The sequence below is a fragment of the Epinephelus fuscoguttatus genome, linkage group LG5 (assembly GCF_011397635.1).
Source record: "Epinephelus fuscoguttatus linkage group LG5, E.fuscoguttatus.final_Chr_v1".
Lineage (NCBI taxonomy): Eukaryota > Metazoa > Chordata > Actinopteri > Perciformes > Serranidae > Epinephelus > Epinephelus fuscoguttatus.
In genome coordinates, this window is record NC_064756.1 from 887,666 (window position 1) to 899,305 (window position 11,640).

Consider the following 11,640-nt stretch of genomic DNA (forward strand, 5'->3'; position numbering starts at 1 on the left):
TGGGACTTTATTGTCATCTGGTTTGAGGACGTTGGGACTTTTTCCCATCATATAAAATGCAGTTTGTCCACACTGTAACCTTTGACCCCACGTGTCCTCACATGAGGACTGTAGAGTCTTTCCAATAAAAACGAATATATTCATGAGTCGCTGAGGGGTGAACGGGGACAACTTTCTTGGACATGTGTTCTGGGCAAAAACAATAAACCATTGTCCAATACTGAGTTGTGTTTGAGTGCAGTGACCCATTTATTTGCTCTCTTTTTATGCTGACCTTAGCACAGGTAAAACTCAGGTAAGTTTCATTCATCAATTTGTTTGTTGAGACGCCGCCACTCTGATGCTGACACGGTCAAAAACTGAATGCTTCCCCTTCCACACCTGCTGCTCATCACCTGCAGCCTTTTCTGAGCTAATGCTCCACCCAGTGTTCAAACAGGAAACTACATACAACAATGCAGATGGTCACCTGTGATGTAAACATAAAAAATAAACAAAAAGTACGTTTTTATTTGTAAAAACTACTTCCTGTTTCCTGTTTCCTGTTCAGAGATGTTTATTTTATAGGTTTCATAGGTGACAAACAAAAACTGAGGCGCGCGCGCGCGCGCGCGTGTGTGTGTGTGTGTGTGTGTGGTTGAACTCTTCCTGGTTCAGTTCTCTGTTATTATCTCACTCTTCACTTGTTGTAGTTGTAGTTGTTGTTGTTGTTGTTGTTGTTTATTCCTCCAGTCTGACGTCACAGCAGCCCGCAGATCGTCACCATGTTGACAAACTAACAGCTGGAGCTTTGAAGCAGCTCGTGAGCGTCAGTTTAGCAGCAGCTCGGTCACAACTCGGTCAGTTAGCTTCCTGCTAGCTGTAGCAGCCCCGTCGCTTCCAGGTAAGACGCTTCAGTGAGTCCATAATCCTGCTGGTTAGCTCCTGTTCACACTGTAACCCGGGTTAGTTTAACCCGCTCTGTCTGACGTCATCTCTCTCCCTTTGTGTTTGTTTGACTCGTTAGTTTCTGTAAACTTCACTAACTAGCGTCATGTTAGCCTAGCCGTTAGCCTGTTAGCAGCCGGGGTACTTTCCAGACTCCGTTTACAGTCTGTTGAATTTAACGGAGCCCGACTCACCGGTAACGGATCATCCTGTTAAATCGTTATCTTGTGTTTTGTCCCGTTAAATCAAGAGACATTGAATCATTCGGCTCAGCGTTAGCGCCACAGTTACCTCCATGAAACCGAAACTTCACTTTGTTGTTTGTCTTGAAGTTTGTTTCTATGAGTTTCGTATGGCAACAACGCAGATCTGTCTCACACATCTCTGGACCGGACTATTTGTTAAATAAGAGTTTAACATCACGAAATATGACGCCGGATTTATCAGAAGATTTTCCTCCTGTGCACTGGTTCATTGTGTTGAGTCAGTTACGCCAGTGATGTCTGAAAACTGGAAAGAAACACAAACAAGCTGGTTTTTACTATGTAGTTTGGCTAAAGCTCGTCTGCGTGCGCTCAGTAGTGGTGGAAAAATAATCCAGTCACGTTTTTAGTGGTTGAAGTACTTTAGAGTCAAAATTCTGCGCAATAACGTGGTTAAACATTTTCACATAAAGTCCCGGTAGGTTGACAACGGGTCCTTCGTGTCATGGGGCAAACCTCCATTAACATGTTGCTAAATTTAACGCACCGCTTAAAGTTTGCCTTTGCTGCCCAGTGTATGTATTTTACTAAGTGATTGTTCAGGATGTCAGATTTTACTTCGTGAAATATGACGCCGAACTTATCAGAAAACCTTCCTAAATACGAGTCTGTCTAAAAAGTATTAAAGGATACACGTGTCTGAGGAGGAACACAGAATTAGCAGATATTAATATGTGGTCTGGTCTCAGCTCAGAGGACAGTGGTGGGAAAGTATTCAGATTCCTTACTTAAAGGAGGGTAATTGAACTACAAATCCCAGACCTGGATCAGGGCATCAGTGAACTCCTGGACAGTCTGTGGTAGGACTTGGAGGCATCGGATGCACCAGTACATCAATACAACGTCCCATAGCTGCTGCTGGTTTAGGTCAGGGGAACGAGGCAGCCAGGCAGTGGCATCAATGCCTTCATCATCCAGGAACTGTCTACACTCTGGACACACAGAGGACCAGGAGGAACCCAGGACCCTCTGCACCAGGAGGATCCCAGGGCCCTCTGCACCAGGAGGAACCCAGGGCCCTCTGCACCAGGAGGAACCCAGGGCCCTCTGCACCAGGAGGAACCCAGGGCCCCCTGCACCAGGAGGAACCCAGGGCCCTCTGCACCAGGAGGAACCCAGGGCCCCCTGCACCAGGAGGAACCCAGGGCCCCCTGCACCAGGAGGAACCCAGGGCCCCCTGCACCAGGAGGAACCCAGGGCCCTCTGCACCAGGAGGAACCCAGGGCCCTCTGCACCAGGAGGAACCCAGGGCCCTCTGCACCAGGAGGAACCCAGGGCCCTCTGCACCAGGAGGAACCCAGGGCCCTCTGCACCAGGAGGAACCCAGGGCCCTCTGCACCAGGAGGAACCCAGGGCCCTCTGCACCAGGAGGAACCCAGGGCCCCCTGCACCAGGAGGAACCCAGGGCCCACTGCACCAGGAGGAACCCAGGGCCCTCGGCACCAGGAGGATCCCAGGGCCCTCTGCACCAGGAGGAACCCAGGGCCCTCTGCACCAGGAAGAACCCAGGGCCCTCTGCACCAGGAGGAACCCAGGGCCCACTGCACCAGGAGGAACCCAGGGCCCTCTGCACCAGGAGGAACCCAGGGCCCACTGCACCAGGAGGAACCCAGGGCCCACTGCACCAGGAGGAACCCAGGGCCCTCTGCACCAGGAGGAACCCAGGGCATGACATGCAGTCTGTTTCTGACAGTGTGGTCAGAAACATGCACACCAGTAGCCTGCTGGAGGTCATGTTGTAGGGCTCTGGCAGTGCTCCTCCTGTTCCTCCTCACACAAAGGAGCAGATAGCGGTCCTGCTGCTGGGTTGATGCCCTTCTACGGCCCTGTGCAGCTCTCCTGGTGTAACGGCCAGTACGGTATCAACCTGATTGGGCTGCAGGTACGGCCTCATGCTACCAGTAGTGCCAAGGACACTAGCAGAAGACCAAACTAGAGAAGAATCAGTGAGGAAGGATAAGGAGAGAGCAACTGTCTGTGGAGCAGCTGAAACTGATTCACAATCACTGGATTGATCTCCCTGAAGTTTAACTGACTCCCTGTTAGACTGTGACCTTTAATTGTTCCATTCAGTTCTTTGAACAGTGTTGTTGTTGTTATTGTTGTTTGTATAATGATTTGTCTTGTGTCTTTTGTCTCCTCCATTTGTATTCTATCTGTTTATGTATTCGGGACTACAGATGCAAATTAGCAGCTTTGCTACAATCCGGCATGTTTACAGAGATGTCTGATCAGTGTTCATTAATGTGCACTGTCCCCATCCAGATAAACTAAACTAAACTACAGTGTGTGTCTCTGTGTGTATACGCAGGTATGTTTGCGTCCTGCTGTAACTGGTTGTGCATGGACGCTGGTGATGACACTGAGCAGTCTGCTGGAGCCGAGCGACGTCATCAGTCCTACACTAACTCGGGCTTCAACAGTCAGCCGTCTCCTCCTGCACCTGAACACACCTGTAAGGCATGTGGGGGGCACTTGGACACACCTGCAAAGAAGGTAACCCCGCCCACCTGCTGCAGTCTGTTGGGTCAGAGTCAGTCCACAGTGATGTGTTACAGGGTCTTTCTGTCTGTCCGTCTGTCTGTCAGCATGTGTGCGTGGACTGTAAGAAGGACTACTGCAGCCGCTGCTCCGCACAGCTGGAGCCCCGCCCCCGTCTCTGTCACACCTGTCAGCGTTTCTACGGCAACCTGCTGGAGCGGGCGGAGCTCATGAAGCTGAAAGTGAAGGAGCTCCGGGACTACCTGCACCTGCACGAGGTCTCCACCCACCTGTGCAGAGAGAAGGTGGGAAATGATGTCATAGTTAGTGAATAGATTCATGAGCTATGGTCAAACGCATGTGGCGTGAGGTCACAGTGAACTTTGACCTTCAACCACCAGGCTGTCTCCTGGCGAGCGTAAACAGTTTACTTAAAAACAAATGTCTCCTACCTGTCACTTTTAAGCCCCGCCCCCCAGTTAAACCATTGTTTCCTGTTCTTCAGGAGGAACTGGTGGAGCTGGTCCTCAGTCAGCAGTCTTCACCATCCAGTGACTCCGCCCCTGAGACCTTGACCCCCGACCCTGTGTCCATGACCTTTGACTCACCTGACTTGACCCCTCACAGCTCGACTCCTGCCCCCCCTACCCCGACCCCTGAACCCCCGGCTGCACAGCCTGAAGCCCCACCCACAGAGACCGCCCCCACTGAGCCCGATGTTCAGGACGAAGACCAGGTAAGACCAGACCAGGGATCCTGGACCTGGAACTGATCCTGTAAATGTACAGTACCTTTACAGTCATGGTCTCTTGAGTCGGGACCTTGTCCTTGTGTCTGGGTTCCTGAGACTGATTCAGTCTCTTGTCCTTCTGGTTCAGACCTGGGACCTGGAGGAGGCCCCGGTTTCGGGTCGCAGGGCATCTCTGTCTGACCTGAGCTGTGTGGAAGACATTGAGGCTCTCAGCGTCCGGCAGCTGAAGGAAATCCTCGCCAGGAACTTTGTCAACTACAAAGGCTGCTGTGAGAAGTGGGAGCTGATGGAGAGGGTGACCCGGCTGTACCAGGACCAGCAGAACCTACTGGGTGAGTTGAGGGTCAGTCCCAGGACCAGCAGAACCTACTGGGTGAGTTTAGGGTCAGTCCCAGGACCAGCAGAACATATTATTGGGCATAAAAAGTTGAACATTGAGCAGAAAGTTTGTTTTATCGAAATCAAATGAAAACATGTCACTTCCTGTTTGTCCTCCAGCTGCCAACACTGTGAACGCTGCAGGTGAGTTTCCTGTTTCCTGTTTTTAGTCTTTTCTGACATTCTGAAGTCCAAACGGTTCATTGATGAAACATGTTTTAGATTAATTAGACATAAAGTTAGTTCTTTATGAGCTGTTGTTTCTCACAGTGCCTCCCCGTACGTCTCTGTGTCTCCTTCCAGAGTCTGGCGGCGGCGGTGGCCGTCCTGCAGGTTTGGAGGAGAACCTCTGTAAGATATGTATGGACTCGCCGATCGACTGCGTCCTGTTGGAGTGTGGTCACATGATCACCTGCACCAAGTGCGGCAAGAGGATGAGCGAATGTCCCATCTGCCGCCAGTACGTCGTCCGAGCTGTCCACGTCTTCCGGTCCTGAACCTGGGTAAACCACACCACCGCCACACACCTGTGTCTGATTCCAGTCCAACCAAAACAACTCACTTCCTGTTTTAAATGTTCTTTTGGAGATCAGCTCGTTTTCTTCTGAACTATTCACAGTAAACGAAGTGTTGACTAGGGGGCACGAACTTTTGAATGACACTGTAAATATCAGCGGCTTACAGCTGTGTTAATGCTCTGAATGTCACAGCCATGACTCTTCTTCTTCTTCTTCTTCTTCTGCAGGACCGACTGTCTCCAAAGCAATAAAGTGCAAACTGAAGGGACCTTCTCCACAGATGTGTTTATTTTTCTAGTGTAAATAAGATGAAGAATGTAAGAAGTGACCTTCTGTGAGCGTCGGCCTGCAGAGCTGCTGTTTGAACACAAACACTGAACGTACAGACCGACTCCACATCTCTGAATCATCCACCAGGAATCCTCTGTGCCTTCAGCAGCTCGTCCCCTGGACGCCGCCTCAGCGGTGAAACACTGAAGGGGCGGGGGGCGGGAACCTACCAAAGAGAAACGTTACCTCGACAGGTGAGGCGGGTCCAAGATCATTACATCACCACGTTGCCTTAAACTCAGTGTAAAGCCCACAGACTGTGTTCTGGTCACAGTCGGCTCTGTTTACAGTCCGCAGTGAGCTCACACTGTAAAAATATCTCAGTGATGTCATAACCTGTGCAGCCGTCTGCGTCCCAGCGGCGTCGCTGTATTAAATCTAAACTAAAGCTGCTTTAGACCAGCAGCCAATCAGAAACAGGACATCAGCATGGTCATTAAACTGCCTTCAGATCAGATTATCAGCAGGATAATAACACACACACACACACACACACACACACACACACACACACACTGAGCCCCGCCCCCAGCCTCAGGTGATTGGTGCTCCACCTGTCAGTCACGCCTTTACCTTAAGATGCCTGATGGATCTGAACGCTGCTGTTTCCCCTCAGATCCTCTGCGTTACACCGACATCCATTAAAAACTCTTCAAATACTGGAGCGACACATTTTACATTTTCCAAACTGTTTCAGATTGTTTCTGTCGTCTCTGCTCCGACTGTGTCCTCAGGAGACGCACACCGTCTCATCAGTCACTGATTCCAGAAAGAAACACAATTTTTAACGAATTTTAATATTTAAAAAAAGCTCAGACAGTCTTCAGATACATTCTCAGATGGATATGAATGGAAACCAAGCGGCCGCCTCAAACAGCAGAATAACCAAACGCCTCTGTCTAACACAAAACGACTCGACGTTTCTTCTTCTTTCTTTTGACCACTTAAGCCCCAAAACCAGCAGCTGAGACGTTGACTGCTGGTTCTGATGTCAAGGACAAAAAGTTTAACACAGTTTGGAAAATGTTGAGTGATAATGTGAAGTACTTTGATTTAGGGATGCACGATAAAATCAGTACGTCATCGGTGACGGCTTTAAAATGAACTACAAGAACCAGGGCTGAGCGATATAACGACTGTGTACAATATATTGATTTGTTATCAAGCAGGGTATTAATTAAGACACTGTTTATATCGACAGAGGGTCAGGCTGCATTACATAACGCATACCAGTGAGCACACTAGTTCTAGAACACATTAAACACACATTAAACACACAGTAAACATACAGTAAACATACAGTAAACACACATTAAACACACAGTAAACATACAGTAAACATACAGTAAACACACATTAAACACACAGTAAACACACAGTAAACACACATTAAACACACAGTAAACGCACATTAAACGCACATTAAACACACATTAAATGCACATTAAACACACAGTAAACACATTAAACACACATTAAATGCACATTAAACACACAGTAAACGCACATTAAACACACATTAAACATACAGTAAACACACATTAAACACACATTAAACATACAGTAAACACACATTAAACACACATTAAATGCACAGTAAACACAGTAAACACACATTAAACACAGTAAACATACAGTAAACACACATTAAACATACAGTAAACGCACATTAAACATACAGTAAACGCACAGTACATGCACAGTAAACGCATATTAAACACACATTAAACACACATTAAACATACAGTAAACACACAGTAAATGCACAGTAAACACACATTAAACACACAGTAAACACACATTAAACATACAGTAAACGCACAGTAAACACACATTAAACATACAGTAAATGCACAGTAAACACACATTAAACATACAGTAAACGCACATTAAACACACATTAAACATGGCTTAATAGAGACAGTCTCAAACACAAATCAGCTTCACTATAACTCGCAGCATTCACAGACAAACACTTGTCTTTATCTGGACACATTTTCCCCACAAATACAACATGCTAACGTTATTAGCACAAGCCTATGGCATTTTACATTGTATAAATTAGCCTAGCAGCTAGCAGACTTTTCCTCTGCTCATATGACCCCAGGGACAACAGCAAACCTCTGCAGCTCCAGTGCTGTGTGCAGAAAGTTAACGTACAGCCCTGCAGTTTATGTGATATAATTTTTCATGAACATGTTGTGCAGCTGTTTATTTTCAAACAGGAAAATAATCCCTGTCTTTGTATTTTATTTTCATCACAATCTGTTTTTATTAAAGTAACTGAAGTCTCAGATGTGGCTCTGACCTGCAGCTAAAAACATGTAGAAAATACAGAGATATATATCATGTGTCGCTGGTCAGCCTAAAAAAATACAGAGATATGAATATTTGTCCGTAGGGCCCAGCCCTGATGAGAATCAGCCAACATTTTTCTTATTATGCACAATGAATGAATATTACATACACTGAGCAGTAGATAAAGAGAGATGACTGGCTGCTCTGTTTATACAAAAATGCATAATCTTGTGTCGGGTGTTTGTGGAGAACAGGAAATATTAAAAAGCCTTTATTATGGTGGCTAAATCATGAAAAGAGCCGACATGTTTGGACCACTGCAGACCTTCATCAGGAGTTTACAAACTGTTTTGGATCGCCTTCCTGCTGATACTTTGAAAAGTATTTCATGTCTCCATCTGCTGGTGGGCCGTCACAATAAGGATCTGCATGTATAATATTTAATTCCAATACAGAAGAAACTTGATCACTAACATTAGGTGGGGAAAAAAGGATTTATCACTTATCACTTAAAAGTCAAATTAGTTGTTATATGTTGGATATCAGCAAAAAACTCCAGTATCGTGCATCCTTACTTTGATTTACACGCCTGTCGTTTCCTGATGAATCTCAAAACGCTTTCCTGATTTAGTCATAATGGTGGTATCACATTTAGACACTCAGATTAATCCATACTAAATAACAAAAATCAGCTCAATGTGAAAAATGTGAAATGTGACTACACACAAACACAGTTTAACCTGTGGAGAATAAAATGTCTGATAGTATTTTTTTTTCCTACAGTTCGCTCAATGGCTGCGGCTGACAGGTCGATTCGTTATCAGTAAATCTGAAGTTTATTTTTTCAGTCAAGTAATTTGGTCTGAAAAAAGAATCTGAGGTGACGCCGTCAAAGTTTAAATTCAAAACCCTGAAAATATTGAGTTTATTACTGGAGAACAAAATCAGCAAGCATGCACAGTTTTGATCCAAAAGTTATTTATCAGAATTAATTTCCTGTTGATCGATTAACTGACTTATCATTTTGAGTTCTAACTGGCACCAGATTACTTCCTGAAAGTCACTGAGAACTTATTTATAAATTACAGGCACACGTATAAAGGATTTAAACTGCCGCTGAGCATCTTAAATTTACAGAGTTTAAGGGTTTAAATCCCATCTCACATATCAAAGATGACATCCTGACACATACCATATTCTAGAGTCAGCTGTCTGCTGGCGCTAACCTCCCCTTGTACGTCAAACTGACTGCCACCAGGGGGCAGCAGAGACAGGAAGTGCTCACCATCATGTACGGCACTGGACCCAAACCTGCTGGACAAGGATCAATGACATGGCAAGGACCAAACAGCCTCAACAACCATACATAGATGTTTTTACTTTGTGCTAAGCTAGGCTAGCATTTTCCCACTGCTCACAGTCTTGATTAGCTAAGCTAACCCGGGACCAGCTTGACTGTAGCTTCCTGTGAGGTAATTTCTTCTCTATTTTCTCTGGGAATTTAAGGTGTTTAGGGACCATGAGGGATTTTATATTTGTAGTTTAAAAGGTAAAAAGGCACTGTTTATCAGAAATGATTCAGGTGTTAGTAGACTCAGCAATGCAACTAAATTTAGGGCAATAAAGTACAAAGGGAGACAAGTTGCATAAAAGCAATGGGTCTGTCACTGCACTGGATCTCTATCTTCTCACCTGAGTCTCGAAAAGACAAAGAACAAGATGTTTTAGTAAACGTTGGATTGTTTTTTTAAAGTAGATTTAATAGAAACAACAGCGGCCCCAGGATACTTCCCTGAGGAACGCTGGATGTCATCAAAGACAAAGAACAAGATGATTAACTAAATGTGGGACTGTCCCTTTAAATCAGATTTAATAGAAACAAAAAAGGCCCCAGGACACGTCCCTGAAGGACTCTTTTATATTATTCCTATTTAAGACAACAGCTGTGTCTCAGTTCAGGGGCTGCAGCCTTCGAAGGCTACATTTGAAGACTGATTGTGTCACATCGGCGCAACCAAGGCCGTCCCATTTCCAAAGCTCCTTCAAGCGTGGCCGAGAAATGCAGCCTTTTTTCCCAGAATTTGGAGGATGCAACGGTTGAATCCTTCGTGGCCCAGCCTATCCCGAGATGCATTGTGTGCTGGTGACAATTACATATTAAGTTAAGCTAACAGTTGTTAACTAGCTAACGGTTAACGGTTGTTAACATTACTGTTAGCTAAAAGCACACAGCTTAAACAATTTGAACTTAATAAGTTAAAACGCTCCATCAGCCTGAAATATATCAGATGTCAGTGTTTCCAGTGGTGAATCATCTCCTCAAGGACTGAATGAAATAATATGTATAATAACAAGATTTAGGGCTAACTAACCTACTAGCTTATTCCTTCTTTCGTCAAGTGCAGCTGGTTGCTAGCTAACAGTAATGCCAATTGGTCGGGACGAGAACAACTGGTGATGCAACCGGGAAATCCTCCGCAGACCAGACTGTCCCATTTCGGAGACTGTTTGGTTTGGCTGATGCGGTCTTCAAAGGACATCCTTCAAAGGTTGCAGTGTCTGAACTGAGACACAGCTATAGAACGAGATGGTTTAGTAGATATTGGATTGTTCCTTTAAATCTTATTTAATAGAAACAACAGAGACCCCAGGACACCTTCCTGAGTAACTCCACATTATTAAAGACAGAAAACAAGATGATTTAAAATGTTTTTTAAATCAGATTTATTAGAAACATCAGAGGCCCCAGGACACGTCCCTGAGGAACTCCACGTTATTGAAGAACAAGTTGATTGATGAATTCTTACCAGCAGACTCTCTGTGTGTTTGTGGTTGAACAGAAGCTTCAGCAGTTGAACTCTTTGGTTTGAAGTTGACTTTGTGTCTTGTTGTTGACTCTGATTGCACTAATCTGTTGACGCTGAAACATTTTGAACTTCGTCTTTAGTTAATTTGTTTTGGTTGAAGAGGAAGTTGTTCTGGAGAGAGAATTGTCCTTCTTTGTTGTTGCTCTCCTGAGGTCATTTAGGATGATTTTTTTTTCTTTGTGAATTTTTTAGATTTTCGAATGATGGTTGGTTTATACAGCCATTCTGGGATCACATTTATTTCATATATAACCATTGCCTTCTGCTCGTACAGCGGCATCATGGCAACTCAGCTGTGGTACATGAAGCTACGCTGCACTTTGATTCCTCTGCTACAATAAAAATGAATGACGTCATAATCACTGCGCTGTCAGAGTTTTATGTGTCTGAACTGATCCTGTTCTCTTCTTCAGGTATCTGTTAGCATTGTTAGCTTCCTCCACTGAGACCAGCTGGAAGCTAACGTGCTAGCATCAGTTGTGTTTGTTTCTGTAGTGCAGTGGTGTTCAGGCTTATTACGAGTTTTAACTTTAATCACAGCTCAGATACTTTGTGAAGTGATTTTTTTTTCAGTATCACATAAACATATCCATAAACCAACGCTCTGTTCACTGATGACGGTGTAATGTACGCAGAAGTGTGGACAGGAGTAACATGACTCGGACTACAGTCAGATTCCTGTCACAAATTTGCCGACTTTAGATCCGACAAAATAAAAAAAAACTCAGCTAGAACTTTAACACCAATGACTCAGTTGGACTTGAGGCTTTTGATTTCCAAACAGTATGTTATTTAAACAGTACGTTATTTAAAAAGTGTGTCACAGA

General features: G+C 45.0%; 1 protein-coding gene across 2 annotated transcripts; it reads left to right on the forward strand.

Moving 5' to 3' along the window:
* Positions 1-608: 608 nt before the first annotated feature.
* Positions 609-11,172, forward strand: rffl (ring finger and FYVE-like domain containing E3 ubiquitin protein ligase). 2 transcript variants are annotated; one of them, XM_049575544.1, is made up of 8 exons: positions 609-883; positions 3,502-3,686; positions 3,779-3,976; positions 4,177-4,407; positions 4,550-4,754; positions 4,921-4,944; positions 5,104-5,303; positions 5,546-11,172. In XM_049575544.1, exons 2-7 carry the CDS (start codon positions 3,504-3,506, stop codon positions 5,295-5,297), a joined length of 1,035 nt encoding a protein of 344 aa, XP_049431501.1. In that variant the 5' UTR covers positions 609-883; positions 3,502-3,503; the 3' UTR covers positions 5,298-5,303; positions 5,546-11,172. The 2 variants fall into 2 exon arrangements, with proteins under 2 accessions (XP_049431501.1, XP_049431502.1); XM_049575545.1 differs by lacking the exon at positions 5,546-11,172 and having other exon boundaries at positions 4,550-4,795; positions 5,104-5,240.
* The last annotated feature ends 468 nt before the right edge of the window (positions 11,173-11,640 follow it).

What these genes read in the sequence shown, in the direction of transcription:
- rffl (XM_049575544.1), top strand. Translation starts at nt 3,504, where the DNA reads ATGTTTGCGTCCTGCTGTAACTGGTTGTGCATGGACGCTGGTGATGAC. An exon ending in TGGACACACCTGCAAAGAAG is followed by an intron (nt 3,687 to 3,778) that starts GTAACCCCGCCC and finishes TCTGTCTGTCAG; the next exon opens with CATGTGTGCGTGGACTGTAA. An exon ending in GGACCAGCAGAACCTACTGG is followed by an intron (nt 4,755 to 4,920) that starts GTGAGTTGAGGG and finishes TTTGTCCTCCAG; the next exon opens with CTGCCAACACTGTGAACGCT.